The sequence below is a fragment of the Phocoena sinus genome, chromosome 9, assembly GCF_008692025.1.
Source record: "Phocoena sinus isolate mPhoSin1 chromosome 9, mPhoSin1.pri, whole genome shotgun sequence".
NCBI classification, from domain to species: Eukaryota; Metazoa; Chordata; class Mammalia; order Artiodactyla; family Phocoenidae; genus Phocoena; species Phocoena sinus.
Genome location: NC_045771.1, coordinates 23,408,360 through 23,429,033, shown reverse-complemented (window position 1 = coordinate 23,429,033; position 20,674 = coordinate 23,408,360). Strand labels below are relative to the sequence as shown.

At 38.6% G+C, this 20,674-nt stretch overlaps 1 protein-coding gene across 7 annotated transcripts in view; it reads right to left on the bottom strand.

Annotated features, from left to right (window-relative positions):
- TNPO3 (transportin 3) overlaps positions 1-20,674 on the bottom strand; it is an 82,751-nt gene that overhangs the window by 38,087 nt on the left and 23,990 nt on the right. For 4 of the 7 annotated variants that reach the window (XR_004351369.1, XM_032642502.1, XM_032642500.1 and 1 more), the window contains 6 exons: positions 16,914-17,114; positions 15,857-15,930; positions 14,114-14,270; positions 4,318-4,461; positions 1,673-1,848; positions 1,007-1,145 (listed from right to left, as the gene is read on the bottom strand). Coding sequence is in view for 6 of the 7 variants with exons in the window: in XM_032642500.1 (XP_032498391.1) it covers positions 1,007-1,145; positions 1,673-1,848; positions 4,318-4,461; positions 14,114-14,270; positions 15,857-15,930; positions 16,914-17,114 (891 nt within the window). In the remaining variant the exon portion in view is untranslated. Of the gene's footprint in view, positions 1-1,006; positions 1,146-1,672; positions 1,849-4,317; positions 4,462-14,113; positions 14,271-15,856; positions 15,931-16,228; positions 16,292-16,913; positions 17,115-18,025; positions 18,142-20,674 lie in introns of those variants that run through there. The other 3 variants (XM_032642503.1, XM_032642504.1, XM_032642505.1) reach the window with 3 other exon arrangements.

Sequence of the window (20,674 nt, the reverse complement as noted above, 5' to 3'; positions counted from 1 at the left end):
ATTATTAGGTAGTACAATATTTCTGCCCAAAAATGTTTTAAGTTTCAACAAAATCTAGATATCCTCATGAGATTATGTCAAACAAATACGCATTATCTTTTATATGATCAAAGAAAAAGGATTGAGACTCACAGGACTACTGAGCCCCTCCCTAAGAAGGGCCCTACCATCCTTTCCCATCAATGATCCAAAATGGAGCCATTTAAATAGAGCTAATCCAGCTTGGGAGTTCTTTCTCACTTCTTATACTATTAAGAGGAGATAAAGTTTCTTGAATAAGAGGAGTTTTTTTTTTTTTTTTTTTAATCTAGCAAACTTAAAAGAGGCAGCATGCCTTAGAAATTTTGGGATGAAGAAGACTCTTTAAATCCTTTCAACGCCATTCTCATTTTCATCCATAATTTGGAGAAAACTTTTGTATGTTAAAACTTGTGGAGGTACAGTTAAGATTTGGTATGTTTTCTTTAGCTATAAAGCTCTAAAGAGTAACTGACGCTAGAGAGGGGGCCTCAGTGGAAAAGTAATAGGCTTTTTTTCTAACAGGTTCCTATACTAGTCAGCCCAGCTAACCAAGTAGGAAAATAGAAAGGAATTAAAGCTGAAGCCCAAATATATATTTTTTAAAAAATTCAAAACAGAGGAAACTCCCCATCACATTAATTAAAAATAAAACTATAATTTCGGGCTTCCCTGGTGGCGCGGTGGTTGCGAGTCCGCCTGCCAATGCAGGGGACATGGGTTCGTGCCCCGGTCCGGGAAGATCCCACATGCCGCGGAGTGGCTGGGCCCGTGAGCCATGGCCGCTGAGCCTGCACGTCCGGAGCCTGTGCTCTGCAACGGGAGAGGCCGCGGCAGTGAGAGGCCCGCGTACCGCAAAAAAAACAAAAACAAAAACAAAAAACTATAATTTCCCACAAATAAAAAGCTGGACAGGAGAAAATGGAATGCAGATAATATGTGACATACAACTTGGAAAATAATGGCATTAGCATAGAATAAACACTACCTCATATTGAGGATGTCCTGCACAGATAAGAAGCAGTTCTAGAGTTCGTAGGTCCCCAAGGCCTTGGCCTGGAGTACAAACAATTTTTTCAAGAAAAGTTTCACACAGTTCAGTGAAAATACGGCAGTAATTCAGAACTCTGTAAATGAAAGAGGAATGAGAACATCAAGTCAGACATCTGGATATTATGCGTACATACTCACAGACACAGTTAATCAAATAAATAAAAGCAATCCTCAGCCTAAGGGACATGTAGTGATTATTTGCTATGTTGTATCATAATTTCCATAACAAACATCTTTCCTTAAATCACATACTTTTATACATACAAGCAAGTGACTCATAAGTCAGTTAAAATTCTCAATTATTAAAACATCTGAATAAAATTCCCATCAAATCACACTTGATACTTCAAAGGTCATCCCTAATTCTTAGAGCCTTACCCTTTTAAGTGCAAAAACACTACTCTCCATGATCACAACCTCTCCCTCTGCATTTGATTTGCCACTCTTGGTTCAGATGAGAATAGCAGAGCATCTTGAGGATGCAATGTATATATTTACACAGAGTCACGAAGAATCACAAAGGATAGATAAATAATAAAAGGTGACTTAAAAGAACACCAGACTGTATATGAATCCAGTACTGCCTTTAATAATTACTCACTTGTCTAAATCTTCACGTGCCACAGCCATATGATAGGCAGTCTCCAATGTCAGAACTCCTTGAAAAAGTTGCATGGCTAATGGCAAGTTGGTTTCCACATTCTCAATGGCGTACAAAGCTGAGCATACGCAGTCTGAAGCAGCTTCATGTAGGTTCGATGAGGTCTTATCCTGTTGCTAGGAGGTAGCAGGAGTAGGGAAGTAAGAAGTTTGATCATTAAGCTGTAATCCAAGTAACAGGAAACCAATTATAGCCTGTTTCTGAACATGTACTTTAAATACATAACAGCCTAATAGTCATGGCCTTCAATGAGACAACATCCATCAATCTTCCTTATATGCCAAGCAAATCAGCCTTTTTGTACCTCAATCATGGTCATATGACTTCTAAAATTCATATTTTCTTCCATACCAGTCCCTCCAAATGGAATTCCATGTGTTCCCTGCCCTATTTTAGTCTATGGAAATTTTCTCCATCTTTTTTTCTGATATTCAGGTACTATCTAAAATGAAAGGGTCCAACAAGTATCAACACATCATTGTGCTATTTCAGAATACTAAGGTTAAACAGAGATTTTTAAAGCTTCTGGGGAGGAGAGGAGAAGGTAACTTAGAAAGGAGCAAAAATCAGTTTATCCACCTTCTCATTAGCAATGATGCCTGCCAGTATATAAGAAAGCAAGGTCTTAGAAATTTTGAAGAAAAAGAATAGTGAACCTAGAACTCTATACCTAGCTAAATCATTGATTAAGAATGAAATAAAAACATTTCTCAGGAATGCATGCAAAAACTCAATATTTATTTCTCACATATCCTTCTGAGGAAGGTATTTGAGGTAGGTCAAAAAAAATGGTTAAACCAATCCAGAAGCAGAGTAAAGAGAAGTCCCAGGATGACAGCTGGGGAGCAGATCAAAAGAGCAACTGATACAAATTAGAGAATATTAGAAGGTTCAAGGAGGGAGGCCTCCAGGGTTTCTATTCAGGACAGTACAGTTGAGAGGTTGGATAAATTTAGTGAAGGCATATTGGTCTTCTGTGAATAATAAAAAAACAAGTACATTTAGAATCTCTGCGGGGGGGGGGGGGGAGCGGGGGAGGGGGGTGGGCAGGGGGAGCTATAAAAGCAGGGCTGGGAAAGCACAAAGACACAAATTATTCATTAGGTTATTCTTAGATTGAGTGGCAGTGAATTAAAAAATATTCACTGTATTAACTGTGTTTCAAAAGTTAAATGTTCAAATTTATTCTTTTGTATATATCAAGTATTATTTTAAAAATATTTTTTAAAAAAGAACTATAGGGGAAAAGTTATATAATAAGGTCGTGGTCCAAGCATAAAGCAAACTAAAATATTTAGTTTTATGTGGCATGACTTCGAACCACTGAAAAAAATGTAAGAACGAGAATACATTTGACCCTGACTCTAGAAACACTCTTAAGTAGCAGAGGACCTAACACTGGATCAGTAGAGAAGACAATATAACCCTAGCACACTACTTAGCTTGTTCCTTACCCCAATCTCAGTTCCCAAGAGTCACCACTGTTTTAAGTTTGAAGTGTGTTCTACACTGTCCTCCATTCATACGTAAACTTATTTACACACTTTTTAAACAAAAGTGGGACCTGAATTTTTTAATACTGACTACTCTTCACACAACTGGGTGAGATGAGAATCAAAATTACCATTATTGAGGTATGGCATCAATAGACATGGAGACAAAGACAATGATTCGCAAAACAATTATTAGCATCCTAAGTTTCCTGAATTTTAGCTTCTGATCCAAGAATGACAGCAGAAATACACGAACAACATTACAATACCAAAAATGTCTCCTTGAAGAATATGTTTTCCTTTTCTTTCTTTAATTCACAGTGATATCAATCTAGTATCATGCTAAATCTTCTAAATTATAGTGCACCCGCACACAATCAGTATGGAAACACAGAGTTTCCATACTAATATGTGTTCATGGAAGGAAAACCATCAGGGAGAAAGAGACAAAGTCACACCACCTCCAAAGACCTGTTTAACATTTGTGCTTGAGGTATTGCTGTTTCTTGTTCTAAAAACTAGTCTTATTCTAAGCACTCATTTACTCTTTGTCTACCAAGACAGAGGAATGTATTACTAGGCAATGTTACTTTTAAAGTTTAAGGAACAAATGCACAAGTATATAGAAATACAGTACTTCAGATCTCAAAAACCCAAAATTCATCCTATACATACCCTGATGTTTAAGTAAACTACCTCAATTACAAAGATAATATTTTGATTTGTAATTGTCTCAAACACCCAATGGCCATTATTAGAAACACACAACTTAATACTTTTAAAATAAGAAAAAGAGACCAATGGTTTTTTTGTTACTTGAATTTTAATATGTAAATCATTGTTCTATACATAATCTACATATAAGACTGCTTTCCTCTTAAACCTAACTACATTTTATTCTGAGCACTAAAACTAATATCTTAATTTGGTACTTGGCAACAAGGAAGGGACAGTGTTGCTTTCTTACCATACACTTTCCACTCACTCCACAAAACTCTGAAAACACTCTTATATCCCAGAAGGGCAGTTACCCTAAGTGACTATGTGCCAGAAACAAACAAAAACCATTTCATAAACAAAGCCATTACTTACCAAAACCTCAAAAAGGAGTGCTAGTAACTTATTGTTAGCCATGAAGTTACTGTCCAAAACTCCTAAGTTAAACCAACTTCCCAAACAGCGAAAGACCTTCATAAGCATTTTCTCATCTGTTCCTGCTTTTTCTACACAAGTCATCTGAAAAGAAGAAAAAAAAAAAGTTACAACAAATAATGTCAATCTTTATATTATTACAATCACCTTATAGGTGTAATGATGAGGATAACAATAACAGCTAACAGTTCAAAGTGCTTTTTAATTGCCAGACACTGTCTCATCACTCTTTTTTTTTTTTTTAATAAATTAATTTTATTTATTTATTTTTGGCTGCGTTGGGTCTTCGTTGCTGTGCGCTGGCTTTCTCTAGTTGTGGCAAGCGGGATCTACTCTTCATTGCGGTGCACAGGCTTCTCATTGCAGTGGCTTCTCTTGTTGTGGAGCACAGGCTCTAGGCGTGCGGGCTTCACTAGTTATGGCACGCAGGCTCAGCAGTTGTGGCTCACGGCTCTAGAGCACAGGCTCATCAGTTGTGGCACACGGGCTTAGTTGCTCCATGGCATATGGGATCTTCCCAGACCAGACCAGGGCTCAAATCCGTGTCCCCTGCACTGGCAGGCGGATCCTTAACCACTGCGCCACCAGGGAAGCCCTGTCTCATCACTCTTAATTCACTTAATCCCCACTAAAACTGTATAGGTATGTACTATTATTTTCTCCACTTTCTCAACTGGGAAGCTGAGGTACAGAGAGGTTATAGACTGGTTCAAAGATAGATATGTTTCAGAAACAATTATCAGTATATTTCTTAGATCCAACTTCTGCATTAATGTAATCTTATCAACAGAATTGTCTTTAAAGTAATACTCATCATCTCAGCCATGAAAAAGAATGAAATTTGTCATGTGAAACAACCATGGATGGACCTGGAGAGGGTATTATGCTTAGTGAAATAGGAAAGAAAAATATTTTATGTTATCACTTATATGTGGAGTCTAAAAAATGAAGCAAACAAATGAATATAACAAAACAAACAGACTCATAGATACAGAGAACAAAGTAGTGGTTACCAGTGGGGAGAGGGGAAGAGGAGAAGGGGGAAGATAGGGGTAGGGGATTAAGAGGTACAAACTACTATGTATAAAATAAATATGCAATAAGCATATATCATACAGCACAGGGAATATAGCCAATATTTTACAATAACTTTAAATGGAGTATAATCTATAAAAATTCTGAATCACTATGTTGTACACTTGAAACTAATATTGTAAATCAATTATATCTCAATAAAAATTAATAAAATAAATAACACATCTATACACTCGATTTTATAGAGTAGAAATAAGCTAGTTGTACTATTGTATATTGCTTCATGAAAAGCTGGTATTTCAGCTTCAGCACTGGAATACTCTAGCAAATATACCATCCACAGAAAGTGATATTACTATAAATATGATAATTTATAAAAGATAAAATGAAAAGTCAGACTAAAACTCACCATTGTTTCTCTTTGTAAACTGTTTTTGTGATGTATACTTTTTCCAAAGTAAGGTGTAATGCAACTTTTTCTGGATAAAGAATGTTTAAAAATAGGGACTTCTCTGGTGGCGCAGTGGTTGAGAATCTGCCTGCCAATGCAGGGGATATGGGGTTTGATCCCTGGTCCAGGAAGATCCCACATGTTGCAGAGCAACTAAGCCCATCCGCCACAACTACTGAGCCTGCACTCTAGAGCCTGCGAGCCACAACTGCTGAGCCCGTGTGCCACAACTACTGAAGCCCGTGCGCCTAGAGCCCGTGCTCTGCAAACAAGGGAAGCCACCGCAATGAGATACCCACGCACCTCAACGAAGAGTAGCCCCCGCTCGCTGCAACTAGAGAAAGCCTGTGCACAGCAATGAAGACCCAACACAGCCATAAATAAATAAATAAATACATTTTTAAAAAAAAAAAAAAAGAATGTTTAAAAATAACTTTTGCAGGCAATGGATTAGAAATATCATAACTGCCATGGCATTTAGAATGCATGGGGGGGTGGTAGTGGTATGTAATCCCATAATGATCTAAATGCTGACAATTATACTTCCAAGTAGCCATGTTCCCCCTATGTTTGCAGTATCAGGCAATAATAATTACATACTTATTAGTTAGTGTGAATTACACTGAACTGAAATGAAAAAAAAGAAAAGATTCAAGTAAGTGCATGGCAACCACATACCCACATCCACACCAACAAACACACACACCTAAATCTTTGAAGCTCTTGCTATAAACTCATGACACAATCCCTTGGCCTTTATGCTTCCTGAATGACATTTCAATTTTAATAAGGTGTGATGTTTATAAATGGAAGGACTTGATTATACATTCTAACTACTGACTCAAATTTAAGACAGAATTTTGGAAAAACCCTACATCTAAAACTAGCTGCTCTGAAGAGAAGAAATTCTATTAATTAAATCAAACACTCACCACAAAGCTTCAGAACTAAGAGATGCCTTCAGTTTCTCTTTGAGAACTGTATTATTAAAGACTCTTGTCTCTTACTAAAGTTAAGACCTCAAAAGCTAAAAGATATAATACCAGAAGAGCTCACCAGTAAAAATAGAGCAGAGGTAAAACATAATATATCTTGAATTAACAAAATGGAGAAAAATATTAGAGGCCAGGCTCAGTTTAAGAGCAAGAAGAATAATATTTTAAAAAATTATAAAGTTCAATACAATGTTTAGGAATAAGTCCATTCGAATAGACCAGAAAAGTATAATACTAACAAGAAAATAAGATAGAATAAAACCATTAAAGAGAATGTGGGGGAACTGAATGAAAACGTTCTAAGAAGCTTTTGGTATCTATTACAGCCAAATACCTATTTTTCTTGGTAACTGTGGACTAATTTCATGCTCTAGGTTCTATAACATGACAAGCTACATGACAGAATTATAGACCTTATTAAGTACCACAAGGATATATTTTTTAGATTTCATGATGATAAATCAAGCTAACACCTGTTGCCAGTTGTGATAAAGTGCTAAGTCAAGTCCAAGTGGCTAACCGCACTTGCCCATCGTGGCAGTAATGATGACGGTAAGGACTACAGTGGCCACTGAATTTTTTTTAGTTCATTTGAGTGCTTACAAAAAATGACAAGCTCGGGTCGGTTAACCCAACTCAAGTCACAGTCTGAGAACTAGACAGCTTCCACAGCAGCTCCAAATAAAGCTCTTATTTTTTGTAGCTGTAGGGCTAATACTGCTGGAACTCATATACAAAATTTAATTGTGTGGCTTGCTGAATTACAAACAGCAGTTGAATTTATAAGTCTCACCAAGTTTCTCATGTGAAAGTTCTGAAATTGACTGGTAAAGAATGGACTTCTGATGCATGGAATGGAGACATCTGGTTGGATCCTAATGAAACTGATAATCCTGAAACTCCAAGTCACTCTGAGTCTACCTTACCAATAAAAGTGGCCTGCCTTCCAGTGTCTGAGACTGCCTTCCTCAGCTTGAAAGCCCTGTAATAACCCCATCTGAGACAGATGCTTTGAAAGAGGATGCCCAATCTCTTCAATACCTACCACAACCAACCCTTGTACCAATCATAACTAGGGTCAAATCTCACAAGGTTCTAGGGGAACAGGTACATGCAGGAGGAAATAACTTATACACCAAGAGAACTGTAAAACTTTGCTTATATGTGTCTGAAGAAAGCTGGGAAACATGCAGTAATGTATTCTAAAGGTGTTAGACCAAGGAAGGCTGAAATATAACACTAGATTGAGCCAAACTCATTGATACAAGTGTATTTCCTTGAGATTCTGGATTTAATGAGTATATGGAGCCTCTGGGAAGTACCAATAGTTATATCGTAGTGCAAATACCTAGGATTTTGGAACAAATCTATGCTCTCTTCTGCAGGTAACTATTTTCCTTTTGAGAAGCAGCTTCTGATTTGCTACTGGGCCTTGGTAGGCCTATCCATAGGACACCAATCTCATCAACACCTGAGATTCCCATCATGAACTAAGTATTGTCTGAACTACCTAGCCAAAAGGTTAGGCATGCATAGCAGCAATCTGTCATCAAATGGAAATGATATAAGGAGACTGAGTACGGGAAGGTTTGGAAGCTACCAAAACGTTGCATGAGTAGGTGGCTCAGATTGCTTTGACACCATCTCTTCTTGCATTGATTCAACCCCTTCAATCCATGCCTGTGGCCTCCTGGGGTGTTCCTTACAAACCAGATAACTGAAGAAGAAAAAATTCAAGCCTGGATTACAGATGGCTCTGCATAATATGCTGGTACCACCTGAAGGTAGACAGCTGCAGCATTACAGGCCCACTCGGGCTTTAGTGAAGGCCAGTGCTGAAGGAAAACCCTCCTAGTGAGCATATCTTCAAGCAATACACATGGCTGTCCATCACGTCTGGAGTGAGAGATGACCAGAAATATGGATCTCCACTTATTCATGGACATTTGTCAATCATTTGGATGGATAATCAGGGATTTGGTAGCAACAGGATTGGAAGATTGGGGACAAGGAAGTCTGAGGAAGACGTATATGAATGATATATTTTTTGAATTTATTTTTTTATACAGCAGGTTTTTATTAGTTATCCATTTTATACATACTATTGTATACCTGTCAATCCCAATCTCCCAATTCATCCCACCACCACCACCACCACCCGCCACTTTCCCCGCTTGGTGTCCATACGTTTGTTCTCTACATCCGTGTCTCTATTTCTGCCCTGCAAACCGGTTCATCTGTACCATTCTTCTAGGTTCCACATATATGCGCTATGAATGATATTTAAATGGGCACAGCCTGTGACAATATATCTGTCCTATGTGAACACCCACCAAAGGGCATCCACTATAAAGGAATCTCCCAATGATAGATGGACCAAATGACAAACTATGATGTCAGCCTTCTTCCCTAGCCACCCAGTGCTTGCTCGATGGGCTCATAAACAAAGGAGCCATAGTAGCAGGGATAGAGGCTAAACATGGAGTTAACATGGATTTCCACATACCAAGGCTTAACTGGTAAACACTACTGGTGAGTGTCAAACCTATCAACAGCAGAGACCAACACTGAGTCCCCAGTGGCACCACTCCCCATGGGGACCACGTTCATTGATTATACTGGGCTCCCATCATGGAGGAAGCAGAGATTTGTCTAGAGGATTAGACCCATATTCTGGATATAGAGTTGTCTTCTCTGCTTGTAATGTTTCTGTCAGCACTATCACTCATGGACTCACCGAATACCACATGCAACCAACATGGTATCATAGCTAATCAAGAAACTCATATCAGAGTAAAGGAAGTACAGCAACTTTGAGCTCTACTGGTTTGGAGATCTTGGTCCCAAAGAAGGAATACTTCTATCAAGAAACACAAAAATAATTCCAGTGAATTGGAACATAAGACTACCACCTGGACAATTTGGGCTTCTTATGCCACTGAACCAACAGGAACTTTACAGGCTGGAGTGACAGATCCCAATTACCAAGGAAAAACTGTGTTGCTTCTATATAATCAAAGCAAGGAGCTCTAGGATTTTCTAGGGAGACTCTTAGTACTTCCATGCCCAAAAAGTTAATGGAAAACTACAGAAGCAACAATCCACAAAGGCAGGATGATGCTCAGACTCTTGGGGAATGAAGGCTTGGGTCACTTCACAGAGTAAAGAACCCCAAGCAGCTGAGCTTCTGGCTAGGGCAGGTGTCTTAGTCCATTCAGGCTGCTATTAACAGAATAACACAGAATAGGTGGCCTATAAACAATAGAAATCTTTCTCACAGTTCTGAAGACTGGAAGACCAAGATCAAGGTACCAGTGTCTGGTGAGGACCTGCTTCTTGGTTCACAAACAAATGTCTTTTTACTGTGTCTTCAGATGGCATAAAGGAGAAGGGAGTTCTCTGGGGCCTCTTTTATATGGGCACTAATCCCATTCATGACAGTTCCACTGTCATGACCTAATCACCTCCCAAAGGCCACATCTCCAATACCAACACCTTGGGGACTTGTTTTCAACATATGAATTTCCTGGGGCGGGGGGTTGGACACACAAATATTCAGCCTATAGCAGCAGAGAAAAAATAAAATGAGTTGTGGAAGAAGAAAGCCATCGATACCAATTATAGCCTTGTTAATCAATATATACGTGAGGGCCGTATTAGCTCTGCATATTTCCTATTTGCTTGTTACACCACTGTACTGGAGTTTAAATGTATGTAAAAGAGCACATATGGAGGGCTTCCCTGGTGGCGCAGTGGTTAAGAATCCACCTCCCAGTGCAGGGGGACACGGGTTTGAGCTCTGGTCTGGGAAGATCCCACGTGCCGTGGAGCAACTAAGCCTGTGCACCACAGCTACTGAGCCCACGTGCCATAACTACTGAAGCCCGTGCTCCTAGAGCCCGTGCTCCACAACAAGAGAAGCCACTGCAATGAGAGGCCCACACACCACAACGAAGAGTAGCCCCCACTCGCTGCAACTAAAGAAAGCCCGCATGCAGCAACGAAGACCCAACACAGCCAAAAGCAAATAAATTAATAATAAATTAAAAAAAAAAAAAAAAAAAAAGAATGTGCAGCTTCTTCAGCCCCAGACTCCTAGCTCCTCTGGTGCCAGCTCTTGCAGTGCACTGACCAGCAGTTACTCCAGCAGCGCCCTCCCTCACCCCCAACAGTTTTATAGCAAAGTGCTCCTGGCTCCTAAGAAATGTGCAACTTCTTCTCCAGCACCAGATTCAGTGCACTTAAATTCTCCAGTGCCTACAGCACACAGTAGCCAGCAGCTTCCCTCTGGCACTCCCACGCCCAGGTGATTTTGTGGCAGAATGCCTCTAGTGAGACACCTTCCCTGACAACCTTCTTGGGCTTCCTAGAAAGCAGATTTCCAGCAAGCTTGAGAGGACAGATTTTCAGCGGCATGCAGCACCACGATGACTTTTTTACCATAGCTATACCATCACCAACAGGGTCTGAATCTCAGTCCTGGGAGTGGGGTGAACTCTTCCTTCCTTGGAAACTCTATCTCAGCCTTGGCTTTAATGACTGCACCTTGTATCTGTTTTATTTCTATATTCTTTAGAGCTCTCTTTACCTCTTACTAGACAAGCCCTCATTACTATAGATGCCTGTTATAGTTAAACATTCTTTATATCAAAAAGCCCCAACAGGGCTTCCCTGGTGGTGCAGTGGTTGAGAGTCCGCCTGCCAATGCAGGGGACATGGGTTCGTGCCCTGGTCTGGGAAGATCCCACATGCTGCGGAGCGGCTGGGCCTGTGAGCCATAGCCGCTGAGCCTGCGCGTCCGGAGCCTGTGCTCCACAACGGGAGAGGCCACAACAGTGAGAGGCCCGCGTACCGCAAAAAAAAAAAACAAAAAACAATAGCCCCAACAAATTACTAAGTGGTTTCTCTCTCCTGACTGGACCCAAACTGATACTAAAAGGAACTAAGGATTCTAGATCTGGGGCATGAAAGTAACTAGATGAATACTAGTCATCTTTTTCTGTTAGGAAGTAAAGAAGTGCTCCAGTAGCCAAAGTTACAACATTTAAAGCATCAGAAGAATAACTTAAGTGGACACCCTGAATCAATGAAAATCCATGGGTCCATAATACAGCATAAAGAGAAAGCCAGGGAAAAAAGTAACATTTAAGGCATCTTTAAAACAAAACCCTTATACTGAAAACAGGAAATTTAAAAGTTAAGATTCATCCTGCCTTTCTAGTGGGTACTCAGAAGAATGCTAATGTATATGTAGAAGGAAAGACAGAGTTAGCAAAACATTATTTTGCAAACCACAATGAAATTATTAAGGCAAGGATTGAAATTATTAAGGCAAGGATTATAAACTAGAATTTAACATTTGTACAAACTGCATTATATTACAAGGGGGGAAACAAACTTTATAAATGGAAGTATCAGACTACCATCATCCTAATCCAGTCAATCCTAGCATCACTAACAGAAGGTCAACCAAAAAGTATAACTTGTGATAAACTGCAGCATGAAGTATCTAACACGTTTTCTGGCCAAAAATGTTTAACCTTTTAAAATTAATCCATCAAGCCTTTCCGTCTTTCTTACCAGGGTTCTGGGAAAGAATTAAGTCCTGCAGAAAATGATCTGAGTGTCTATTTTCTCAGTCATCCTATGGATGGTATACAGGAGAAAATTCATTACAAACAATGGGTGCCTTAGGGCATTTGAGGCTTAATTCTCTTGAGGAATTCCTACCAAGTAGGGCTGCTTTAGATATAACTTCCAATTAGAGGAATTACAGAGAATAGAAAAACAAACTAAATGAAACAAAGACAAGGCAACAGAAAATCCAGGAGGTAAGAAGATGCTTTATAAAACTAGTCCAATCTCTTCAACAAATCAGTGTCATTTTGAAAAAGAAGAAGAGGGACTGTGATTAAGTCATAATAATTTGATACAAGGTATGGTTCTAGACTGGATACTGATTTGGAAAAATGCTGTAAACGCTATTTTAGGACCAACTCAGGAAATGTGAATATGGTTTAGGTATTTATTAAATGATATAAAAACTTACTGAAATAGAAAGATGAAGCTGGATGACTGGAAAAGCAGGCTGCAGAAGGGTAGGTAGAGCATATTTTCATTTGGATTTTCAAAATCTGTATATATGTTCACAGAGGATATGTGCTAAAGGATTAATAAATAGTGTGATCCCACGTGGTTTGAATGTAATTTGCTTATCTACATTTTCTAATTTTCTATTATACTATTTCTTTAAAATAAATGGTTAATTGAAAAATACACTTAACTTAAAAAAGTTTCCAATGAATTTCTAACACCAAACTGAACACAATTTTAAACAAAATTTTGTTTTTTCAAATAAAAAGTTCTATGATGCTGAAGTACTGAAACACACTCCTGAAAAATAATCTATTATAAACCACACTGTTGAGAAAACTGAGCTGGACAATAAAGACCTAAAAATGAGATGTGAGCTAGATAACCAATTTAATACCATCTAGTAGTTCAGAAATCAGCAAAATTTTTCTATAAAGGACCAGACAGTAAATATTTTAGGCTTTGCAGACCATATGGCCTCTGTGAAAAGTACTCAATTCTGCTGTTTTAGCCCAAAATTATGGACACAGACAACATGTAACTGAATGGGCATGACTGTGTTCTAATAAAACTTTATTTACAAAAATAGGTGACCAGCCCATGGACCATAAATTTACCCACCCTGGTCTAGGGCATTAAAATTTCCACCTAATCAAAAAGTAACTCTTTTTTAAAGGATGGTGTAGTATTAGCTAATCTACAATTGTGATATGGCTCAAAGGTCAAGTAAAGTCCTGTACCACCACCCTATCAAAAAATCTCAATTCATCCCTTAGAGAGGATCCTTTCCTTAAGTAAATTTATACACACTTCCCTTAGCACAGTCCTTGATCAAGAGCCTACACTCAGTGGCATGAAGAAGCAGAAGAGCAAGGGACATGTAATCAGAAGACCTGAGTTCAAACTCTGAATTGCAGTAGTGTCACTCAAAGCCTGTTTCTCATTCATAAAATGCAGAGAACACCACCCTCAAAGCATTACTTAGAAGCTCAAAAAGTACAGCTTCTGAAAGTACTTTTTAACTGTAAAGTATTATATAAATGTCACCGTATTATCATTGTCAAATTTTGCTAAGAAAGCTATTTCACATTAGTGCAATTACTAAATAACCACCAAGGCTTTTTGCCCCTAGGCAGCAACTCAGTATTTCAAACATACTCACCAATAGAGATACCACTGTACTAGAATAGAAGGCCAAATCTTCTATAATTTCTGTGCGCCGGTTAGCTCCAATTCGTAAGGAACGACTATGTACTTCTTCAGGTAACACTGTAAGGATCTCCAGCAGAAAAGGCAGAGAAGTTACATCATTGCTATATCTAGGAAAGAAAAGAGAAGAGATATAAGTTATTCAGAATGTGCACCACACTCACAACCACAGCCCCACACAATCACATAAGATAACAACAGCCATCCGAACAACCACAACAACGAAAGTAGAATTCTCACTACTGTTAAAGGGGAGAAAAATAGATATACTTTTTTGGAAAGATACCTAGAAATCAAAATTTCAACTTACATAATAATCTTTGACCCAGCAATTCCACTTCCAGAAATTTATATGTCAGAAAAATCTCACATACACATGCAGATGTATATGCACAAGTATTTTTTTAATAATAGCAAAAATACTGGAAAAATATAAAGGTCCTCCATAATTAGGATAAAAAAGGTTACAGATATCATACAATGGAACATATACAACCATTATAACAAGTACCTATGTCATAACGTGAGATGTCCACAACATATTAAGCAAAAAAAAGGATATGAAACATATTTTTACACACAATTGAAAAAAAAACGTGTATGCATATTAATATATATGCACTTATTTATTTTAAAAGGCTTAAAGGGGGCTTCCCTGGTGGCGCAGTGGTTGAGAGTCCGCCTGCCGATGCAGGGGACATGGGTTTGTGCCCCGGTCCAGGAAGATCCCACATGCTGTGGAGCGGCTGGGCCCGTGAGCCATGGCCGCTGAGCCTGCACGTCCGGAGCCTGTGCTCCACAACGGGAGAGGCCACAACAGTGAGAGGCCCGCGTACCGCAAAAAAATAAAAAAAAAATAAATTAATTAAATAAAATAAAATGCTTAAAGGGAAGTCTAGAGGGCTATATAGTCAATCACCAATAGTGGTTACTTATAAAATACAGGAATAGGAAGAGGGGAAGGTATTTACTTTTTACTTTGAAAGTTTCCATACTGCTAGAAGTTTTTCAGAGTATATATTAATATTATTAATAAAAAGTTTCTTAAAACAAAAAATAAATTATCCACGTAAAGGTTTTAATGACACACTATAGTTGGTGGTAAAAAGGACATCCACTTTGCTCAAAAATAATTTCCTAACCAAATGCCAAAATGCAAGCAAATATCAAGATTATCTTGCCAAGACCATGAGGAAATACTTTACTCAAAGCAGCAAGCTCCATATATCTAAAAATAATACTGTCCCTTTTAAAGGCATGAAATAAACCCCAATTGGTAAGAATGTATACTCGTAACAACTTTCAACTTAATATAATCTTAAACATTCTGACAATGTTTTTATAAAAACCACTGATAAGACAGTGGGAGTGATCCACAAGGCAATGAAATACGTTGTTGTAGTTAATTCAAGAAGCGTGTGTGTGTGCGTGTAAACTATGAAGTTCTTTTAAGTCATTGTAGTTAATTCAAGAAGCGTGTGTGTGTGTGTAAACTATGAAATTCTTTTAAGTCCCACATGACATATTTCTGTAGTATTTAAATTTTAAATGATTTTCTTTTAATCTAACAAAGGTTAATAAATAATTCTACGTTAACAGTTTGGGGGGAATAGGCCAAATGTCTAGCTATTGCTAACAGATTTCTCTGTGTAGGTTAATGGTAAACGCTAGCATATAGTCAATACAAGTTACTTACTTTTCTACCAATGTTTGTACACATCCCTTCCAGGAAGGCATCTGTAGAGCAAGGTCTGCTATTGCTAAAGCCAGCTGAGTAAAAAGAGATTAAATAAATGAATAGACAGATGAACAGAAATAGAGTTAGCATCAATATTAACTGGAAAGCAAAGAAACTAAATTTCTTCCAAACAATATGACAACTAAAACTGTGACACCACCCTCCTTCTCACTCCCACAGCTACATATCATGTAAATTCTTCTGGGTTAACTACAAATTGCTGGGATTTAAAAGTTAACCTTTAAAAATGAAAAACCAAACCAAAAAAATAACAAAAAAAAGTCAGAAAGAACAGACTATAGATTTTCCTCAGAATATATCAATACTTACTTTTATTTGGCAATACCATAGAACTTCATGGACATATAAATTATACTCTGCCAAAAAGCCAAAGCTACTGACAAAGTCAGCCCTTTGACTCACTCCCCAAGTAATGGATTGCCATTTCCCTTCTCTTCATGTCTTACCTTGAAGGCTTATGCAAAAGCCTACTTCCCCTGCAAAGACACTTCTATGCCAGGCAGAGAACACACGTGAGTACGTACTCACTGAAGCTTCTAGTTTTCGTTTCTAATGTATTTCCCTACCTAAGGTGGAAAGGCCAGATGCTCTAGTTCACCACTTCATTCATGAGACTTTTACTAGTCAATCAGTCTAGAAAGGATTTTTTTAAAAGACAGGTATGTAGACTTCTGACCCAGGACAGTACTTTACCATCTACAATCTTAACAGCGGGGTGGTGTGTGTGTGTGTGTGTGTGTGTGTGTGTGTGTGTGTGTGTGTGTGTGAGACCTCCCCCACTTTTTGGTATTCAAGTTAGTTTGGTATCAAATGAATTCTAAGATGAATACAAAGATTTAAATATTCACTTTCTATTCACCTATAAGAATATAGCAATGAGTCTGTAAAAAAGTTAACATCACTTCACATGGGCTAGCAAGCAATGTCAATCAAAATTAACTTGATAAATCCAAATGGTCTTACAAATTTTCCTAATGAGAAGCATAGGATTTACCTGAGTTACAATGACAGGTGACAAGTCTTTCAAGTTCTGGATATGGGTTAGTAATGAGTCCCGTAAAGAGGCATGAGAGTCTGTGGGGAGCTCATAAAATGAGGTCTGAATCTTCATTTTCATGGTCTGTGCAGCAAAATAGCATGATTCCACATCTTGCCGGATCTGTAACAACTGGTCTGAAATCTCCCATGCGTGAACCTGAAAGTAGATCAGACAAAAAAAGAGTCTTAAAAACTACTTTTCTAAACAACGTTTATGCCATACAACCTCAATACATATACAAACTTATTTAGACCAAAGTATAATGAAAGAAAACTCTGACAAGCTAAATTGCCCACTAATTCAGCCAAAACTTCAAACTACGGTATATATTTATAGGCCGTGCTCAACAAAAGTATTACCTAAAATCTTCTAATTGTAGGAAGGTATGACAGTTATCAACTGAATAAACAGATCTAATCCTGCTGACTAGAATTATTAATTGTGTAGGGGAGAGAGTATAAAGAAAAATGTCCCAAAAGTTTCTACTAAAACTAAAATGTCACTGTATAGCTTCCAACCCTAATCTATAGGTTGGATGTTTCTTCTCTTTTCCACTTAAAATAAGTAAGCTTTTGTTCACTCTAAGAATTGAGTCTGGAAGGTATTTTAATATATCTATAAATAGGAGAATATATTTCATATTGGTCTCAATAGGCCTACATTTCAATCTTTAGTACCTGACTAAAACTACAAAAACTATTTCACATACTTCAATTATTTTCTAATGTTTTTATATTTGGCACAGTGCTGTATATGCTACTAAAATCATTTCCACAGGAGCATCTATGGAAATAATAAAGAGAGCAAAAGCATAGAATTTGGTCTCTAACAGCTAGTAACAATTATAAAACAAAACCTTATTTTGAAAGATAACTTTCGGAACAAACTCATGCAGTATAAAGTAGGCAACTAATTAACAAGCGATAAATTCTAATCCAATTCTATACCAAACTGCCTCTTCATGGGAGTGGGAGCAGGCTGAAATGGGCTGTTAATAATGGACTGAAAATCTTTTTCAATCCCAATTCAGGAACAGAGCCAACTGTAAAGAAAGATCAGAGATTTACCTACTCAATTTCTTATGAAGATAGAGCACTTCACGTAATACACAATGATTCTTCAAGATCTTTCCAAAGATAAATGGCAAGTCAAGGAAATGGCCTGTATGAGTTCCCAAAGTAAACTGAAAAGACACAGTTCCCAAAGTAAACTGAAAAGACTCTAAAACTCACAATGATATATCTATTGACATAAAACTTAGCTTTAATCAAGTAATAAGTTGGTGAAAAAACAAGCATGAAACATTAACTTCCTTCTAGATAAAATGTATTTATTAATTTTTTGTCCTTTTTACCCCTACTATACTGTCACAAAAAATCTTCCAAGCCACAGTTTTTAGCCATTCATTATCTAACCAGTAACCCAAGCACATCTACGATTTAATATGCCATCAAAATATACCTCCCTCAAATTGATACTTTAAAATATAATAGCAAATAAGCAGCCTTGGAATCACCATAAATGTCCTCATAAAAACAGAGCAATTAAAGAGCAAAACCAAAGCACTACAGACATTTACAACAAAACTAGGTATTATCTAATTACCTCCAGGAACCCCAAAATATAAGTGGATGGGGACAAGCCAGTGACATCTGTAAGACCTGTTTCAACTTCAGTAAAAGGCAGAAGCAGAGGGAAACAATAGGGTATCTAATGGATCTAAGAGCAGAGAATACCAAAAGAGTCAACGGGTATTCACTAGAAAGCACAGGGAACGAATCTGTAGATGAAAACAGAAAAGGTTTTGCCCAATCCAAAAGCAAATGAGTTAAAGAGGCCTATGCAAGGTCTAAGGAGATGGAACAATCTAGCCTCTATACACTCTTAAAACTGAAAAGCGGGCTTCCCTGGTGGCGCAGTGGTTGAGGGTCCGCCTGCCGATGCAGGGGACACGGGTTCGTGCCCCAGCCCGGAAGATCCCACATGCCGCGCAGCGGCTGCGCCCGTGGGCCGTGGCCGCTGGGCCTGCGCATCCGGAGCCTATTGCTCCGCAACGGGAGAGGCCACAGCAGTGAGAGGCCCGCGTACCGCAAAAAAACCCAAAAAACAAAACAAAAAACTGAAAAGCCAGGGCAGGGCCCCAAACTGAGGAGAAACTGCTATGAAAAGTCAATACTATACAGGACAAGTACAACAGAGACAAAGGAAAAAAAGGAGAAGGTAATAACAAAGCTCGGAAATCTTAGAAATCAAACTACCGTATCTGTAAATACTATCTGAAAACAAGAGAAAAGGAAGCTCTATGAAGTTGGGAATACTATCCTTAACTATGCCTCCTTCCAAAAGTTCAAAAAACTAATTTCACAAGAAATAAGCTCAAATAAACAAGCTCAAATAAATAAGCTCAAATGCCATATATATAGCAACTGGGGGCCGGTGCGGATAATGAGAAGAATAGCATGCTTACAAAGAAAGTAGGCCAGAAAAACATTTTAAAAACTAGCCTAGGAGCTTCTCTGGTGGCACAGTGGTTAAGAATCCGCCTGCCAATGCAGGGGACATGGGTTCGAGCCCTGGTCCAGAAAGATGCGCGGAGCAACAAAGCCTGTGCGCCACAGCTACTGAGCCTGCACTCTAGAGCCCACGAGCCACAACTTCTGAAGCCCACGCACCTAGAGCCCACGCTCCACAACAAGAGAAGTCACCGCAATGAGAAGCCTATGCACCGCAACCATGAGTAGCCCCCGCTCATGGCAACTAGAGAAAGCCCGTGTGCAGCAATGAAGACCCAACACAGCCAAAAATAATAAATTAATAAAAATTATAAATAAATAAAAACTAGCCTAAAGTCCAAAGGACATAGAAGCCAACTGAAAAAGCTCCCAATGGCCTAAACTAGAAAACCTGGGAGTAACAAATTATGACAGTATTGGATTATAATTCAAAAATAAAACAATATCCATGAGTCCATACTGATGTGAATAACAACTGAATAAATAACTGGGGAGAGGTTATTTGCAGGATATAAGACATCTTTTTTAACAGAAGAATGCTAGTTAATAAATGTGGAAGGAATGAAGGAAATAGAAAATCACCACCATTAGAACACACCAGAAATAGCTGCTACAAGCAAGATTCATGGATAAATGATAAAATACAACGAACTATCTTCCCAAAATATTCATTGGTTACTGTGGTGGTTTTAATATATGTCCACATATTCTTTAACACTTACCATTAAGAACTCTGACTACTCTAGTAGAGAGACAACATGGAGACTTCGCTGGAGAGATAATATAAAGAGACCTAACACTACATGGAAAGCAAGTGGAGCCCAGTTAAGTCAAGCCTTCCAGCCATTCCTACCAGAGTGTCAGGCATGTAAGTGAAGCCATCTTAGAACCTCCAGACCACCCATCCACCAAATGGATGCCTCTTGGAGCAGAATCATTCACAGAACCTTGCTCAAAAATTTCCTCAAGGGCTTCCCTGGTGGCGCAGTGGTTGAGAGTCCGCCTGCCGATGCAGGGGACACGAGTTCGTGCCCTGGTCCAGGAAGATCCCGCATGCCGCGGAGCGGCTGGGCCCGTGAGCCATGGCCGCTGAGCCTGCGCGTCTGGAGCCTGTGCTCCGCAACGGGAGAGGCCACAACAGAGACAGGCCCGCATACCGCAAAAAAAAAAAAAAAAAATTTCCTCAAATTCATCACCACAAGG